The sequence below is a fragment of the Solanum stenotomum genome, chromosome 9, assembly GCF_019186545.1.
Source record: "Solanum stenotomum isolate F172 chromosome 9, ASM1918654v1, whole genome shotgun sequence".
NCBI classification, from domain to species: Eukaryota; Viridiplantae; Streptophyta; class Magnoliopsida; order Solanales; family Solanaceae; genus Solanum; species Solanum stenotomum.
The window spans coordinates 54,443,346-54,461,145 of record NC_064290.1 but is presented as its reverse complement, the minus strand read 5'-3'; the positions used below and the strand labels follow the sequence as shown (position 1 = coordinate 54,461,145).

The window sequence follows — 17,800 nt, the reverse complement described above, 5'->3', positions numbered from 1 at the left end:
ATGAAATTGAGGTGACTTCACATTATTTTCTGACACGCCTATCTTTGTTTTAGAAAAATTNCCCCCCCCCCCCCCCCCCCGGTTTAGTAGGATGCCGCACCTTGGACTTGATCTTTTTCTTTCTTTTTAAATTGTACAAGCAAATAAACTGCAAGCTTCTTTATTTTCTTTATACTTTCTTAGACTTCAGTTTTTTCTTGAAATACTTTCTTCATTTTTGGGGTCTTTCCATCAACTCTCATTTATTGATTTGGCATCTAGAAAGAAAGAAATAAGGAGCAATAAAACACAATGAAATTGAAAGATTGTGGCCAAATAAAATTTAATATATAAAATGTAGGATAACTATAAGGATATAATAATAACTAGTAATTACAATTATATTTTTTTGTGCACAGCTAGCCTTTGTTCTCCAGCCAAATGATACTATCTTCATCCAACAACATGCCAGCAGCAAAAAATATCCTTCCTTGTATATGGAGAAAAAAAAGGAAGTTGAATTGGTTTCAATTTGTTTAGACAGTGTAGTGTTGTTGAATGGTTTCAATATCTAGTCCCTTTAGCTTGACAACTGATTCAACATGTCCCTTAAGTGTGTGGAGCTCCCTCAGTCTTGCAACTTCAGCACGACGTTTAGCTTGTTCAGCAATCTCAGACAGTTCCCTGTAGTTCTTGTCGTTGAATAGGCCACTGGCTTCGGGTGTCTGGAGACCATGAAGTGTACGTTGAGCTAGAGCCCATTGTGCTTCCCTCTCACCCCTTCCATAGTCCTTTTTGGTTGTGAAGGCAGTCTAAGGTATTCAAGAAACAAAAATACTATATAGTCAAGAACAANGTGGAGCTCCCTCAGTCTTGCAACTTCAGCACGACGTTTAGCTTGTTCAGCAATCTCAGACAGTTCCCTGTAGTTCTTGTCGTTAAATAGGCCACTGGCTTCGGGTGTCTGGAGACCATGAAGTGTACGTTGAGCTAGAGCCCATTGTGCTTCCCTTTCACCCCTCCCATAGTCCTTCTTAGTTGTGAAGGCAGTCTAAGGTATTCAAGAAACAAAAATACTATATAGTCAAGAACAAAATTCAATGAAATTTTCTTCATGTAATAGTAATTTGTTGCTTGTTGTTTTACCTTGTTTTGGATCATTGTGTCCCATGCCCTTCCACTCAAGCCGAAACGAATGATGAATTTAAGAACATCTTGAGGTAAGTAGGTAATAATAGTGTAGACCCAGATGACTGCTGCCCATCCCCAGCCAACTCCCTTGATCCTGGCGAATTCCCAGTCTGCATATACAGCAAGCACTGTAGCAACCTGAAAGTTGTGAATTTTGATTAGCTGTATATTCAAATGGAAGTACTTTTGAGTCGAATAATTCATTCATATAGTCATATTCCAAGACTCACCAATTGGGCTGCAAAGAAAGCTCCTACAAGCATAAGTCCAGGGCATTCCACAAAGGACCAGCTTCGTGACCTGGTCACGAAGATGAGAGCTTGACTGATGATACTAACTTGAAGGTAAAGTGCAGCTGTTAGCTCATTTGGGGAGTTTCTGATTGATCGAACATGGAAGTTTTCCTGTACGTATATGACGATTTTTTTGGTTTAGTTTCACTTTGTGTTTCATGTTATGGTAAGAATCTTAATACTTACAGTGAAGAAATCAGTGTCAGCTGCAAGGTAGAAGAACACAACAGTCATGATAGCTTGGTAGGTTCCGAGGACAACACCAGTGGCGAAGATTTCATTGAGTTTCCATGAATCGGGCAATGGAGATGGCTTAACCCTGTCCTTAGAGATGGTCATGATGGTTCCGTCATTGAGTATGGCAATGATAAGGACCATGAAGGGAGAGAAGTCGAACTTCCAGATAAGGGCAATGAGCATGAATCCCATCACAACACGGATTGTAATGGAAACAGCATAGATTGTGTAGTTCTTCATCCTCTGGAAGATGGCTCTGCTTGTCAACACAGCACTCACAATGACACTAAGACCTGGCTCAGTCAAGACGATATCAGATGCACTCCTAGCAGCGTCTGTTGCGTCATCCACAGCAATACCAATGTCTGCCTTCTTGAGTGCTGGTGCATCATTCACTCCATCTCCTGTCATACCGCAGATGTGTTTCCTATCTTGGAGCTTCTTCACGATCTCGTATTTATGCTCTGGGAAGACTCCAGCAAAACCATCTGCCTTTTCAATTAGCTCATCGACGGGAATTGAAGCAGTGGCTGCATCCTTGTGCTCTCCAAGAAGAGCTGAAGAAGGATACATGTTGGTTCCCATGCCAAGCCTACGTGCAGTTTCCTTACCGATGGCAAGTTGGTCACCGGTGATCATCTTGACAGCAACACCAAGTTCAAGAGCTTTGCGGATAGTTTCAGCACTGTCGTGTCTTGGGGGATCAAAAAGGGGCAAAAGGCCAACAAATTCCCAAGGTGAGCCTTCACTTTCCTTGCTCTTCTCAGGTACAGTCTGCATAGATGCCACATTATCATGCTTAATTCACGACGATCAATGATATGATGCATTGATCCAAACAAAGTCATTAGCTTACCTGTCTTGCCAAACCCAAAGAACGAAGGCCACGGTTAGCATAGTCATCAATGATTTCTAAGGCCTTTTTCCTGATATCTCCTTTGAGCTCACAAAGTTCAATAATCTAGCAAAAAATAACATATGAGATGATAAACGCTGAAAATACATGAAGCGAAGGGAAACATATAAACACTATTATCTTACTTGCTCGGGAGCTCCTTTGCTAGCCCTATGCCAGTTTCCTTTGTCATCGATATAGGTAATGGCTGTACGTTTTTCAACTGGATTGAAAGGCAAGAAGTGAACCTCTTGAATGCCTGCTCTTGCCTGCAATGTGACAAAGAGACATAAATGGTCAGTTTACAACTTCTTGGAATAGTGAAAATGTACTAATAACACCTAATAACAAAACATATTACCTCCTTAGGATCACCCAGCATGTTAACGATACAAGTATCAATAGCATCTTGGTTCTCGATCCTGGAAGCCCTAGCACCAAGCAACATAACAGTGTCCTTGGTCGCATCTTTAGGGAAAACCTACAACCACCATTAAGCATTGATAACACTTTTGCCTTCATGCCTAGAACAATCGCGATAAAAATGTATAATGTTGCCCTGATTACCAACCTCAATTAAGTTTTTGTCAACAGTGAGCTTGTTAAGGGTGAGGGTACCAGTTTTGTCACTGCAAAGAACATCCATACCAGCCATTTCCTCAATAGCAGTCATCCTGGCACCTTGTTGTGCAAGCCTATGAGATCCAATAGCCATGGTCACAGATAAGACTGTTGGCATGGCAATTGGGATACCTCCGATGAGCAACACAAGCAAGTTGTCGATTCCATCTCTGTATTTACGCTGCTGAATTGGGTACATCACTATTATCTCAATCACCATTCCTACTGCAATAGAGCAAATACAGAAGTTTCCGATGGCTGTCAACACCTGTGATCATCATCACAATCCAAATCCAAAATTTAGAAATCCCCAATCACACCAAATGATTCTTTAAATTTATATCACAAACACATTTCTTTTACCTTCTGGAAATGGCCAACATTGTTTGTGCTGTCTACAAGATGAGCAGCCTTTCCAAAGAAAGTGTGAACACCGGTGGCAATGACTACTGCCTCGATTTCACCTTGCTTGACAGTGGAACCAGAGAAAACCTCAGCACCAGGGAACTTTGTCGCAGGCAATGACTCACCGGTGAGTGCAGCCTGATCAACCTTTAAAGGATCACCCTCGAGAAGACGAGCATCGGCTGGGACGATATCTCCCAACTTAATGCTAATAAGATCACCTGGAACCAAGATTGAGGCCTCCTCTTCTGACCATTTTCCATCTCTCAAAATCTGGAAACAATAACATTACATATAATATCGATAAATACACTGAGGACTAAAATGCCCGATGAAATTTAAATCCTGCATTCGACACTGGATAAGTAATTATGGGGTACCTTAGTTTTGGGAGCAAGATTAGCCATAAGGGCAGATGCAGCATTTCCTGCACTATTTTCTTCAATAAAACTGATGGTAGAGTTGATAATAAGCAATACTGTGATACCAACAAAATCTGGCCAATCTGGTGGTTTGCCCTGCAATTTTATTTTCAAGATTTCACCATTACTAAATCAAACACTATCTGGCCATGTAAAAAATGAGAATACAAATCAAGGGTTGCGTTAGAGTGGTAAGTACTTCTACATATTTAATTATAGGCTCGTTTTCAAGCCCTAGGTATGAAAGAAAGCGTTTTAGCCCCCAATGTAGGACTTTCCGACTCTGGCACGGGAAATCGCTTTTATTAGGAAGCGTTTTACCCTCAACTTGAGACTTCCCAACACACATCCGAATTTAGTCGAGTCCCTTGTATAGGAAGTCACGTTTCTTAGGGAGCATTTTACCCCTCCATGTGCGACTTTCCAAATTTAGGCAGGCCCTAATATGGGAACTCACCTTTTTGAGGGAGCATTTGCCCCCAATATGGGACTTTCCAACACGAATTCGAGTTTTGTAATTAGACTCAAGTACAAGTACCAGACACCAGGTGAAAAATCAAAAAATAAATAAATATGAAAATAAGTGAAGTTGTAATTACTCCTCCATTGGCTAACACAATAGCCATGATAGCAGCACACTCCATAACCCATGAGAGAGGATTCCACATGAACCCCAAGAATTTGAGAAGCTTGTTCTCCTACAATAAATTAAAAGCATAGGTAATAATTAATACACACATTCAAGATTTTATTAAAATAAAATATGAAGATTTTTTAAAATAGTAATACTTTTTTCTCTTCAAGTTTGTTGGGGCCAAAAATTTCAAGCCTTTTTTGGCCCTCAGCAGATGACAATCCCTCTTTGCTACATTTTAGTTGCTGGAACACTTCCTCCACTGGAATGTTTTCCTGTAACAATCATTCAATCACATATTAAATTTTTTATATTGTCGATGTATATTACTTAAATTTCTAAACTTAATTTATTTTTGATAATTCAATTCATACTATATATGTTAATGTCTTAGCAAAAAGAAAATTCAAATACATACATATTAATATGATTATTTTTATTATGAATTCACTAACTCTAGAAACGAAATTAGTCCTTCATGTCGGGGTACTTTTAGTATAAAAGGAAAAATCAAGATATGAAAGAATAGAGGTGAAAATGAGATAAGAATAGACATATATTCTAGGAATTTCAACTTGAATTCAATGTATATGTATGAAAAAATAATTGTATATATATGTGTGTATTTTGAACTCACTAACGCCATAAACTTAACGCCTTTATCACTAGGAGTACTTTTAGTTTTATTAAAATTCAAAAAATGTAAGAATATAGGTGCAAAAAAGAGATGTCACTTACAAGGTCAATTTGCTCATTCTTGATATCTTCCAAAGATAAATTAGATGCCATGATGGTGCTAATAATTTATCAAGAGGAACCAAGAAAAGCAATAATTTAATTTTATTCAAAACATGGAAAAGATGAGAAAGAGTGTTTTGTTGTATTTTTTATTTATTTTTTACTTTTTTTTTGGAAACTTAAAATACAACAAAACGCCTGTTTTCATCTACCTCTTTAGGTCTCCTTTTATAGATAAATTGGTCTATGGTCACCTTTGAAAATGTCTATAAAAAAGGAGAAACCTTAAAAATACTTTTCTCCCTTAAAAGATGGATCATCTTACAATAATTATTTTTATTTTTTAAAAGAATTAGTTATTATTTTCTTGGCAATTTTGTTTTGTGCTTCCTTCTCCTTGTAAATTTCCTTGTTTTTTTTGTTAGAAAAGTTTGACTTAATTTCTTCCACTACAAAATAACTTCTACTAGACTATTGTTTTTGGTATGATATTGAAGTACCTAGAAGAAAAGGAAATTGTTATAATTTAGATTTTGATTTGTTATACATACTACATAAACCTTACTTAGTGGGCCATTTCTCACTTACTTACTACTTACTCATTAATACCGACTTGAAGAAGAAAAGCAGTCTCATACCTTTTCTATTTCCTTCCCTGTGATTGATTGTTTTTTCTTCCTTTTTCCATACTTCAGGAGGAAGAGATCGTCGGGTTCAACTTTTGCATTGTCATTGACTTGGATCACATCATACATAATTAATTTTAATATATTATAAAAATCAATTTGTCGTATTTTTTAGATTAGTCTCACTTATTATGGACGGTTACTAGCACTCAGCTTGTATCTCTTGGTGTCAAAGGGCAGGTTTCTTTCTGGTCTTACCACACACTATTGCGTACGCTTGTCTATCAACCTACTTTGTCAAGAGGTGGTAGGAGCGCAAGAAACCTCTCTATCTGAATTAGAAGTCTAAAAACAAAAAGGGTTCTAGGCAAGAAGGATTATAGTAGGTTGATTGGAAGACTAATGATTTAGATAATCCACCTCAGATGATATAAGATTCAAGTACATTTGTTTGGTTAGTTTATCTTTCTCTTACTTTTTTTTTGTTTTAAAATTGTACAAGCAAATAAGTTGCAAGCTTCTTTATTTTCTTTATAATTTCTTAGTCTTTACTTTTTTTTATTGAAATACTTTCTTCATTTTTAGGGTCTTTCCATCAACTCTCATCTATTGATTTGTAGATCATCATATCATATATATATATATATATATACATACCCCCGAACTATCGTAAATGGTATATATGCAGATATTCTTTGTCATACTTTTGGGGCATTGGTGCCCCTACCGTCCCAAAACTAGAGCATATATACCATTTATACTAACGGACATACACGTGTCATAATCTTATCCGCCGACCGACATTTATTAAATATTGGATCGACATATAAGATTGTGTCACGTGTCCCTATTTAGTCTTCCGTTAGAGTGAAGGGCATATATGCTCTAGTTTTTAGATGGCAAAGGCATCAATGTCTCAAAAATATGACGGAGGATATCTACATACCATTTACGATAATTCGGAGATATATTTGTCCTTTTTCCCTATTATAAATGCAGTAATAGTACTTAAATGATTTAGATGCTCAACTCAATGACTCCAGTGAGGGGTCTTACGTTTCATCCTCCATTATTTCCATAACACTTCTCCCATTAAATAATAATCACCTTTTGCTCCGATTTTATTTTTGAAAAATTGTTCATAGAATTAATCACACAATGCTCTTTTTTATTACAATTTAGAGATTAAACATTTTGTATCTTGATTTAAACAAAAAAGTTTGAGTTTGTCTTCTTCACATTCGTGACTCATATCTAATGAACTATTATGTTGCTACTCTTAATAATATCCATAAGTGTCATGCTTTGAATATTATTTAATAAATCCATCTTTTTATTTTGACCCTTACTCAAGGTTTTGTATTATTTTTTTCATCTATGTTGTTATTATTAAAGTCTTAAGAAGGATGTGTATGATGTATCTTTTCTTCTGTATTTTTTGTGTGTTCTCTTTATAAGACTTCTTAGATTTTATGTTTTATGAATTTGTGATTGTCGTAAGTCTGTATTTTTATTTGAGATCATCATTCCAACGGATCTATAATAATTAACATGGGACACATGAGCAATGCACGTTTCGAGAAACTATTAGAAAGAAAGATATAAGAAGGAGCAATAGATCTCATTGAAATTGAAAAAAATTGTGGAGACAACAGATTTGGTCTAGCAAAATAAAAATACATAAGATATAAAGATAACTACAAGGATATAATAATAACTAGTAATTACAATTTCTTTTTATGCACAACTAGCCTTTGTTCTTCAGCCAAATGTTATAATCTTCATCCAACAAAATGCCAGCAACAAAAATTAACCAAACTTGTATGGAGAAAAAAAAGTTGAATTGATTTCAACTTGTTTAGACAGTGTAGTGTTGTTGAATGGTTTCAATATCTAGTCCCTTTAGCTTGACAACTGATTCAACATGTCCCTTAAGTGTGTGGAGCTCCCTCAACCTTGCAACTTCAGCACGACGCTTAGCTTGTTCAGCAATCTCAGACAGTTCCCTGTAGTTTTTGTCATTGAATAGGCTAGCGGCTTCAGGTGTCTGGAGACCATGAAGTGTACGTTGAGCTAGAGCCCATTGTGCTTCCCTCTCACCCCTTCCATAGTCCTTTTTGGTTGTGAAGGCAGTCTAAGGTATTCAAGAAACATAAATACTAATTAGTCAAGAACATAATTCAATGAAATTTTCTTCGGTAATTTGTTGCTTGTTTTTACCTTGTTTTGGATCATTGTGTCCCATGCCCTTCCACTCAAGCCGAAACGGATGATGAATTTAAGAACATCTTGAGGTAAGTAGGTAATAATAGTGTAGACCCAGATGACTGCTGCCCATCCCCAGCCAACTCCCTTGATCCTGGCAAATTCCCAGTCTGCATATACAGCAAGCACTGTTGCAACCTGAAAGTTAAGAATTTGGTTAGCTGTATATTCAAAAGGAGTACTTTTAAGTCAAATAATTCATTATGTAGTCATATTCCAAGACTCACCAATTGGGCTGCAAAGAAAGCTCCTACGAGCATAAGGCCAGGGCGTTCCACAAAGGACCAGCTTCGTGACCTGGTCACGAAGATGAGAGCTTGACTGATGATACTCACTTGAAGGTAAAGTGCAGCTGTAAGCTCATTTGGAGAGTTTCTGATTGATCGAACATGGAAGTTTTCCTGCACGAATATGACGATTTTGTTAGTGTAATTTTATGTTGTGTTTCATGTTAGGGGGAGAATCTTAATACTTACAGTGAAGAAATCGGTGTCAGCTGCAAGGTAGAANAAGTGCAGCTGTAAGCTCATTTGGAGAGTTTCTGATTGATCGAACATGGAAGTTTTCCTGCACGAATATGACGATTTTGTTAGTGTAATTTCATGTTGTGTTTCATGTTAGGGGGGAAATCTTAATACTTACAGTGAAGAAATCAGTGTCAGCTGCAAGGTAGAAGAACACAACAGTCATGATAGCTTGGTAGGTTCCGAGGACAACACCAGTGGCAAAGATTTCATTGAGTTTCCATGAGTCGGGCAATGGAGATGGCACAACCCTGTCCTTAGAGATGGTCATGATGGTTCCATCATTGAGTATGGCAATGATAAGGACCATGAAGGGAGAGAAGTCGAACTTCCAGATAAGGGCAATGAGCATGAATCCCATCACTACACGGATTGTGATGGAAACTGCATAGATTGTGTAGTTCTTCATCCTCTGGAAGATGGCTCTACTTGTTAGCACAGCACTCACGATGACACTAAGACCTGGCTCAGTCAAGACGATATCAGATGCACTTCTAGCAGCATCTGTTGCATCATCCACAGCAATACCAATGTCTGCCTTCTTGAGTGCTGGTGCATCATTCACTCCGTCTCCCGTCATACCACAAATGTGTTTCATATCTTGGAGCTTCTTCACGATCTCGTATTTATGCTCTGGGAAGACTCCAGCAAAACCATCTGCCTTTTCAATTAGCTCATCGACTGGAATTGAAGCAATGGCTGCATCCTTGTGCTCTCCAAGAAGAGCTGAAGAAGGATACATGTTGGTTCCCATGCCAAGCCTACGTGCAGTTTCCTTACCGATGGCAAGTTGGTCACCAGTGATCATCTTGACTGCAACACCAAGTTCAAGAGCTTTACGGATAGTTTCAGCACTGTCGTGCCTTGGAGGATCAAAAAGGGGCAAAAGGCCAACAAACTCCCAAGGTGAGCCTTCACTTTCCTTGCTCTTCTCAGGTACAGTCTGCATAAATACCATATAATCATGTTTAATTCACGACGATTAATGATATGATGCATTGATCCAAACAAAGTAAGTTGCTTACCTGTCTTGCCAAACCCAAAGAGCGAAGGCCACGGTTGGCATAGTCGTCAATGATTTCTAAGGCCTTCTTCTTGATATCTCCCTTGAGCTCACAAAGTTCAATAATCTGGCGAAAATGACATGTGAGATGACAAACACTAAAAATACATGAAGCAACGAAAATATAAAAACACTATCTTACTTGCTCGGGAGCTCCTTTGCTAGCCCTGTGCCAGTTTCCTTTGTCATCGATATAGGTTATGGCTGTACGTTTTTCAACTGGATTGAAAGGCAAGAAGTGAACCTCTTGGATGCCTGCTCTTGCCTGCAATGTGACAAAAAAACATACATGGTCAATTTACAACTTCTTGGAATGGTGAAAAATGTACTAATGTCACCTAATAATAAAACATATTACCTCCTTAGGATCACCCAACATGTTAACGATACAAGTATCAATAGCATCCTGGTTTTCGATCCTGGAAGCCCTAGCACCAAGCAACATAACGGTATCCTTGTCTGCATCTTTAAGGAAAACCTATAACCACCATTACGCATTGATAACGCTTTAGCCTTCATGTTTCCTCAGAAAAAAAACTATAATAATCATATGATAAAAAGGAATAACGTTGTCCTGATTACCAACCTCAATTAAGTTTTTGTCAACAGTGAGCTTGTTGAGGGTGAGGGTACCGGTTTTGTCACTGCAAAGAACATCCATACCAGCCATTTCCTCAATAGCAGTCATCCTCTTAGTTATGGCACCTTGTTGTGCAAGCCTATGAGATCCAATAGCCATGGTCACAGATAAGACTGTTGGCATGGCAATTGGGATACCTCCGATGAGCAACACAAGCAAGTTGTCGATTCCATCTCTGTAGTTACGCTTCTGAATTGGGTACATCACTATTATCTCAATCACCATTCCCACAGCAATAGAGCAGATACAGAAGTTTCCAATGGCAGTCAACACCTATAATTGATCATCATCACAGTCCAAATCCAAAATTTAGAAATCCCCAAATCACACCAACTAATTTTCTAAATTTATATCACAAAACACATTTCTTTTACCTTCTGGAAATGGCCAACATTGTTTGTGCTGTCTACAAGATGAGCAGCCTTTCCAAAGAAAGTGTGAACACCAGTGGCAATGACAACTGCCTCAATTTCGCCTTGCTTGACAGTGGAACCAGAGAAAACCTCAGCGCCAGGGAACTTTGTCGCGGGCAATGACTCACCGGTGAGTGCAGCCTGATCAACCTTTAAAGGATCACCCTCGAGAAGACGAGCATCAGCTGGGACGATATCTCCCAACTTAATGCTAATTATATCACCTGGAACCAAGATTGAGGCCTCCTCTTCTGACCATTTTCCATCTCTCAAAATCTAGAATCAATAACATTACATATAAAATTGATAAATACACTGAGGACTAAAACGGCCGATGAAATTTAAATCCTGCATTCGCTACTGGATAATATAGTATGGGGTACCTTAGTTTTGGGAGCAAGATTAGCCATAAGGGCAGATGCAGCATTTCCTGCACTGTTTTCTTCAATAAAACTGATGGTAGAGTTTATAATGAGCAATACTGTGATACCAACGAAATCTGGCCAATCTGGTGGCTTGCCCTGCAATTTGTTTTTCAAGATTTCACCATTACTAAATCAAACAGTATTTGGCTAAGTCAAAATGAAAATAAAGTTGTGTTGGAGCAGTAAGTACTCCTCTATCTATAATCAGAGGCTTGTGTTCGAGCCTTAGGTATGAAAGTCCTTTTTACCCCAATGTGGACTTCCGGATTTAGTCTCGCCCCAATATGGGAAGTCGTCTTTATTAGAGAGTGTTTACCCCTCATTGTGAGAATTTTCGACACGAATCAGGATATGGTCTGATCCCGATTCGGAAAGTCGTCTTTATTAAGGAGCGTAGTAACTTTTCGACACGAATCCGGATTTAGTCCCATCCTGGTATGGTAAGTCACCTTTACTAAGGAGCATTTTACCCATTCAATGTGCGACATTTCAATGCGAATTTGAATTTAGTCAGACTCAGTACCAGTACACAAGGTGAAAAAAATAAGTAAATATGAAAAATAAGTAAAATTTGTAATTACTCCTCCATTGGCCAACACAATAGCCATGATAGCAGCACACTCCATAACCCATGAGAGAGGATTCCACATGAACCCCAAGAACTTGAGAAGCTTGTTATCCTTCAATAAATTAAAAGCATAGGTTATAATTAATACACATTTTAAAGATTTTTATTAAAATAAAATATGATTCTTAAAAAAGAAATTACTTTTTTCTCTTCAAGTTTGTTGGGGCCAAAAATTTCAACCCTTTTTTGGCCCTCAGCAGATGACAAGCCCTCTTTGCTACATTTTAGCTGCTGGAACACTTCCTCCACTGGAATGTTTTCCTGTAACAATCATTCAATCCCACATAAAAAAAAAATTACGATCGATGTATATTACATAAATTTTTAAATTAATTATTTCGACTCGAACTATGTATATATATGTGCAAAAAAGGAAAACTAAAATATATACACATGTTCGAAGGATTTCGACTCGAATTCAATATATATGAATAGGAACATATATATTTTTTGAACTCACTAACGCCAAAAACTTAATGCCTTTATCATTGGAGTACTTTTATTTAATTATTAAAAAAAATGAAAGAATAAAGGTGAAAAAAGAGATGTAACTTACAAGGTCAATTTGCTCATTCTTGATATCTTCCAAAGATAAATTAGACGCCATGATGATGTTAATAATTTATTAAGAGGAACCAAGAGTAGCAAAAATATTAAATTTATTTAACACATGGAAAAGATGACAAAGAGTGTTTTGTTATATTTTTTTTTAATTTAATGGAGAGAGACTTATTGGCAAAAATAAATTTGCTCTCTTGTCTCTCTCCTATGTTTTTTTGGTGTTTTTATTACTAAAAACTTTTTTTTTTACTTTTCTTGGAAACTCAAAATACTGTCTCTTTTTGGGTCTCCTTTTGTAGACCATTTTTTGGTCTATGGTCACCTTTGAAAATGTCTATAGAAAAGGAGAAACCATTAAAACATTTTTCCCCTTAAAAGATGGATCATCTTACAATAATTATTATTTTTATTTTTAAAAAAAATTAGTTACTATTTTCTTGGTCATTTTGTTTTGTGCTTCTACTCCTTGTAACTTCCTTGTTTTTTGTTGGAAAATTTTGACTTAATTTGTTCCACTACAAAATAACTACTAGAGTACTAGAATATTTTGTTTTTGGTCTGTTATTGATATACTTAGAAGAAAGGGAAATTATTATAATTTGGATTTGATTTACTATACATACTACGTAAGTAATTTTAATATATTGTAGCAGGCAATTTGTTGTATTTTTTGGACATATACGATGCTCTTTCGGAATATGGGTCACATAAGAGGAATTTAGAATTATGTCTACTTTTCATGTATATTAATCCATGAATTTTTCAGAATACCTAACTAACTCTATTTGTGCTCAAATTTTGTTGGCCCATTCGTGACGACCTAATAATGATGCACATAGTTTTCCATGGTAAAATGTCGCTTACTTTGGAGTTTATAGGTCACGCAATAAAAATTCATAATTATTCTCAATTTTTCATGTGTGGTCAATAATTTTCAAGAATGTTTGATACCCTCTATTTGATCTCAAATTTTTTTCGGATCCATTTATTGACGACCTAGTAAATAATACTCACAATTTCCTAGGGGAAGATGTCTCTCTCTTTGAATATATGAGTCTCAAAACATGTGTATTAATCATAAATTTTTTGGAATATATGTGATCCATTCTGTTTGAGCTCAAATTTTGTATATCTATTTGTGACAACTAAGTAAATGATACTATAGTTTTAAAGGAGTAGATGTCGCTCAATTAGGGTTTATGCATAGGGATGGCAATGAGGCAGAGCGAAAGCGAAGTGGGGTGAGTTACAATGTATATGGGTCGGGGCGGGTTGGAGCTTTTGTGGGTATTGAGCGAGGCAGGCTTAAATATATTTTTTCAAAATTTATGTGGGGTGGAGTGGGGAAGTTGCGAGTTAGGGATAAAGAATCTTTAAATTCGTTGTTCACATATTGAATATTTATGAAATTTCTTTTGAGTGGCCAAAGAAAAAAGTATGTTGTTATTTGCATTTTAATTTTTTGTTTATTACCTCAAACGTTACTAATTCAAAGCTATCCAATATAGAAATTCGCCACGCAAATCCAGCCCCAATCTAAGACTAGTCAACATGAATCTAAATTTAATCATACTCCAATATGAATATGCTAAACACCAAATGAAAAATCAAAAAAAAAAAATTAGTTTCTAATATTAATGATTCGAACGTTGAAGAGATGGAGTAAGAACTATAATTTGTATACGAAAAGACCTTTCGTCACTTTTTAAGTTACTTTGACTAAACAAACCCTAACCCTTCTTCCACCATGAAAATTTTCAACAGACAAGTCTAGTACGATCATTACTATGGAATCCAGTGCACAAATTCCAATGCTAAAAATGCATCAACAAAGCATAGTAAATCCAAAAATATTCATTCAATACATAAACTCAGCTGAATATAGCTCCAAAATATTTTCCCAAAACATCAGTAGAAAACAACTCTACTAGATTTCGTTTCAGAAACAAGCTCCTACTAAACAAAACGGTAAGTGGCCAAAATCCCATAAATTTTTCAATGGAACCTTGAAGAGAACTCCAAGCCATCCACCTCAAAATCCTAACTTGGTACGCCTCCAGTGCCTGCGCTTGGCGTTGTACCTTATAGCACAAAACACAACTTCTTAGCCTCAAAATTGACACTATACAAAAAAATTACAGAGAGATAAGTCCTAGCTAGCCCCAAAATTAACACTATATACAAAAAAGAACCAAAATTGCAAGAGGAAAGTTAATACACAACTTCTTAGCCCCAAATTAACACAACACACAAAAAGGAACCAAAAAATACAAAACCTCCTAGCCCCAAAATTAACACAATATACAAAAAGGAACCTAATGATGCAAGAGGAAAGATAATACCCAGAACTTCTTAGCCCCAAAATCCACACAATACACAAAAAACTACAAAGATAAAAGTGAATACCCAAAACTCTGTATCCCCAAAATCATCACAACATATAGAAAGGAACCTAAAATTGCAAGAAAGTTTTTTTGGTAATTATAGGGAATTTCATTACTAAGTAGGACAAAAGCACAAAAGAAACAAAAAAGCTAGACAACAGGACATAGTCTTGGTTCCTACAGTAGGTTCTTTTCACCCTTGTAGTAATTTGCCTTGCAAAGTGATCCTTGCTGATTCACACGGGCACCCTACTCCTCTGCTTCTTTTACGTGTTCAGCTAGGAATGTAGTTAAGAAGAGACAGGACACTAGCTAGCTTAGGCTTCAGACAAGCTCAAAAGTGCACATCATGAATCACTAGTTTCATAATTGCAGCTGACATACGTTTTCTTCCCTCAGAATACAACTTGATTCCTTCCATGCCATACATTGTATATGCATCCAGACAGGGCCATAAGATAATACAGCTTTGCTCTATTGGTTTTAAAATAAGTTCCCGTCCTAGCACATTCCTCTGACCAGCTTCAACTAGGTCTTGTAATATATCTTCGCAATTCAACTTGTTGGAAAAACAGGTGTCCAGTAGTTTAATCAGCCATTTACATAGAGGGCACAAAGATTCTACATCTACTCCCCAGTTTGGCAATGTCTATAGTGTAAAGACACAATACACACAACTTCATAGCCCCAAAATTAACACAAACAGAAACAGGAACCTAACAATGCAAGAGAAGAGGTTTTTTTTTTTTTGAGAAAGAAGAGAAGAGGTTTTTTGGTAATGAACCAACCAGTGACCGAAGAAAAATGAGATCGTCACTCCTTTCTCATACACCGGTACAGGAGATATTATTACCAAACAAGATAATCAAGCACGTTGGGAAAAAACTAGACAACTAGACATAGTCCCAGTTCCTACATAAGCACACCTACTCCACCACTACTTTTGCATGTTTAGCTAGGGTAGTAGATAAGTAAAGACAGGATAGTAGCTACCTTAGGCTTCAGACAAGCTCAAACTACACATCTTGGATCACTAGTTTCACAATTGCAGCCAAAGCACGTTTCTTCCCTTGGAATACAACTTGATTCCATTCACATTCCAGACATGGTATATGCATCTAGACAGGGTCATACAATAGATAATAGAGCTTGTTCTATTGGTTTTATAATGATTATCCATCCTAGCATATTCCTCTGGGCATTCCCAACTAAGACTTATAATACCTTGCAAATTCAACAACTTACACCAAATATCCTCTGCTATAGTGCAGAAAGGTACCACATCTACTCCCCAATTGAACAATCTGTTTTTTAGTGTAAAGACACATTACACACAACTTCTTAGTCCCAAATTAACACAATACACAACAAAAGAACCAAAAAAAAAAAGAGAACCACAACTACTTATCCCCAAAATTAACACAATACACAAAAAAGTAATCAAAAATTACAAAGAGAAAAATGAAATACCTGATGGTGTTATCGGTCCTCATGCGGATCCAGTAAGGAATAGGCCTGTTCTGCCTCTGCTTCTTCGCCAGCTTCTTCTTGATCATGAAAGACTTGTGGGACGGCTACACACACCAAAAAAAAGGTAAATTCAACAGAAATTGTGAGGTACTGTGTTCATAATGAGGGTTAATGGGGAAAGAAATCTCACCATTTTCACGATCGGCGGCGACTTCCTCCTCGGAGATGACTGCTGCTGCTGAAGTTGGAATTTGAGGATTTGTTGAAACCCTAGTTTACGGTTTTTTATAGTGGGTTTCTCGGAGGTATAATGGGCCTAAAATGAAGCCCAATTAGTGAAAAGAGTTTGGGTCAGATATATGTAAAGCCCAATAAGGATGTTTATGAGAAGGCTCCAAGCCCATTATGGAGTTTCTTTTAAAAAAATATAATTACACCGTCTGCTTAATCTCGAGATAAAATACATAATTAGTTTGTGTTGTATTTGGTGGTTCTCCTTCTGCCCATTAAGGTTACCACATATTATTTATACCTTTTTTTTTATTGCTAACGATTGTGGCAACATAAAACTAGCGTGAGGAATTAGGTAGAAATCGATTTTGTGACTAACGTTTTCGCTCTCTTCTGTGATAGTGTCTTCTGCATACAATATATTGTTATGCTAGATTTCTATAAAATATATATTGTTATGCTAGCTTTCTTGGAAATATTATCTTTCACTGATTTAGACGGTATTCAAACCCTTTTAAAAACAATTGTTGATTTCCTCTTATTTGTTGCATTTTTCTTAACAACTTCTTGTGAACTTAGAATGTTTAAGATTTTTTAGTGAACTAAAAATTCAGTTTACATGTGGTGTCAGTGTGGTATGATATTTAAGGTGGATCTTTGTTATACTTGTGATTTATGCATTTACGAAGTTTTGACATTTTGAGGTTAATAATGTGCTTCTAATATACTAGATATGGGACCCCGTGCCAGCACGGGTCCAACATATGTTACTGTTTCTGTTTTAATTTATGTGGTACATATGAAATTTAAAGTTAATCAATTTTTTAGTATGTTTTTATATATTTTAAGTTGTTAATTATTTGTATTTAGAGTATGTTTTACGTAAATATATTAGAAATCACAATAATTAACAAGTTAATATAAAAAAAAACTTATAAAAAATTCATTGACTTTTGAAATTTCATTTGTATGACATAAATCAGGACCGAGTAATATATATGAAAATTACATAAAACGTACTATAACTCACAATAATTAGCAACTTAAAATATCTATATATCTATATTTCTCCCAATTTATGCGGTATAGATGAAATTTTGAAAGTTAACAAAAACTTTTTATATGTTTTGAAATATTTTAAGCTATTAATTATTA

At 36.3% G+C, this 17,800-nt stretch overlaps 2 protein-coding genes across 4 annotated transcripts; both read right to left on the bottom strand.

Moving 5' to 3' along the window:
- Nucleotides 1-403: 403 nt before the first annotated feature.
- On the bottom strand, nucleotides 404-12,831 carry LOC125875942 (ATPase 8, plasma membrane-type-like). Of its 3 annotated transcripts, XM_049557017.1 has the most exons (14): nucleotides 12,556-12,769; nucleotides 12,141-12,260; nucleotides 11,953-12,051; nucleotides 11,330-11,467; nucleotides 11,097-11,222; nucleotides 3,580-3,768; nucleotides 3,167-3,484; nucleotides 2,957-3,076; nucleotides 2,742-2,864; nucleotides 2,557-2,661; nucleotides 1,650-2,474; nucleotides 1,401-1,574; nucleotides 1,126-1,308; nucleotides 404-791 (listed from the first exon to the last, which is right to left on the bottom strand). In XM_049557017.1, exons 1-14 carry the CDS (start codon nucleotides 12,604-12,606, stop codon nucleotides 516-518), a joined length of 2,847 nt encoding a protein of 948 aa, XP_049412974.1. In that variant the 5' UTR covers nucleotides 12,607-12,769; the 3' UTR covers nucleotides 404-515. The 3 variants fall into 3 exon arrangements, with proteins under 3 accessions (XP_049412974.1, XP_049412973.1, XP_049412972.1); XM_049557016.1 differs by lacking the exons at nucleotides 11,097-11,222; nucleotides 11,330-11,467; nucleotides 11,953-12,051; nucleotides 12,141-12,260; nucleotides 12,556-12,769 and adding exons at nucleotides 4,002-4,139; nucleotides 4,643-4,741; nucleotides 4,833-4,952; nucleotides 5,416-5,620 and having other exon boundaries at nucleotides 3,580-3,894; XM_049557015.1 differs by lacking the exons at nucleotides 404-791; nucleotides 1,126-1,308; nucleotides 1,401-1,574; ... (4 more) ...; nucleotides 3,167-3,484; nucleotides 3,580-3,768 and adding exons at nucleotides 7,693-8,175; nucleotides 8,262-8,444; nucleotides 8,534-8,707; ... (3 more) ...; nucleotides 10,252-10,371; nucleotides 10,480-10,806 and having other exon boundaries at nucleotides 10,908-11,222; nucleotides 12,556-12,831.
- A 1,541-nt stretch (nucleotides 12,832-14,372) lies between these two features.
- Nucleotides 14,373-16,729, bottom strand: LOC125877712 (60S ribosomal protein L39-3). Its single transcript, XM_049558939.1, has 3 exons — nucleotides 16,605-16,729; nucleotides 16,415-16,518; nucleotides 14,373-14,641 (listed from the first exon to the last, which is right to left on the bottom strand). Exons 1-3 carry the CDS (start codon nucleotides 16,605-16,607, stop codon nucleotides 14,593-14,595), a joined length of 156 nt encoding a protein of 51 aa, XP_049414896.1. The 5' UTR covers nucleotides 16,608-16,729; the 3' UTR covers nucleotides 14,373-14,592.
- Nucleotides 16,730-17,800: the final 1,071 nt, after the last annotated feature.

Coding starts and splice junctions, on each gene's coding strand:
- LOC125877712 (XM_049558939.1), bottom strand. Junction 14,642..16,414: donor AGGACCGATAACACCATCAG/GTATTTCATTTT, acceptor TTGTGCTATAAG/GTACAACGCCAAGCGCAGGC.
- LOC125875942 (XM_049557015.1), bottom strand. CDS start 12,606: ATGGCGTCTAATTTATCTTTGGAAGATATCAAGAATGAGCAAATTGAC. Junction 11,468..11,952: donor TTGTGTTGGCCAATGGAGGA/GTAATTACAAAT, acceptor AACAAATTGCAG/GGCAAGCCACCAGATTGGCC. Junction 10,159..10,251: donor TGTTGGGTGATCCTAAGGAG/GTAATATGTTTT, acceptor GTCACATTGCAG/GCAAGAGCAGGCATCCAAGA.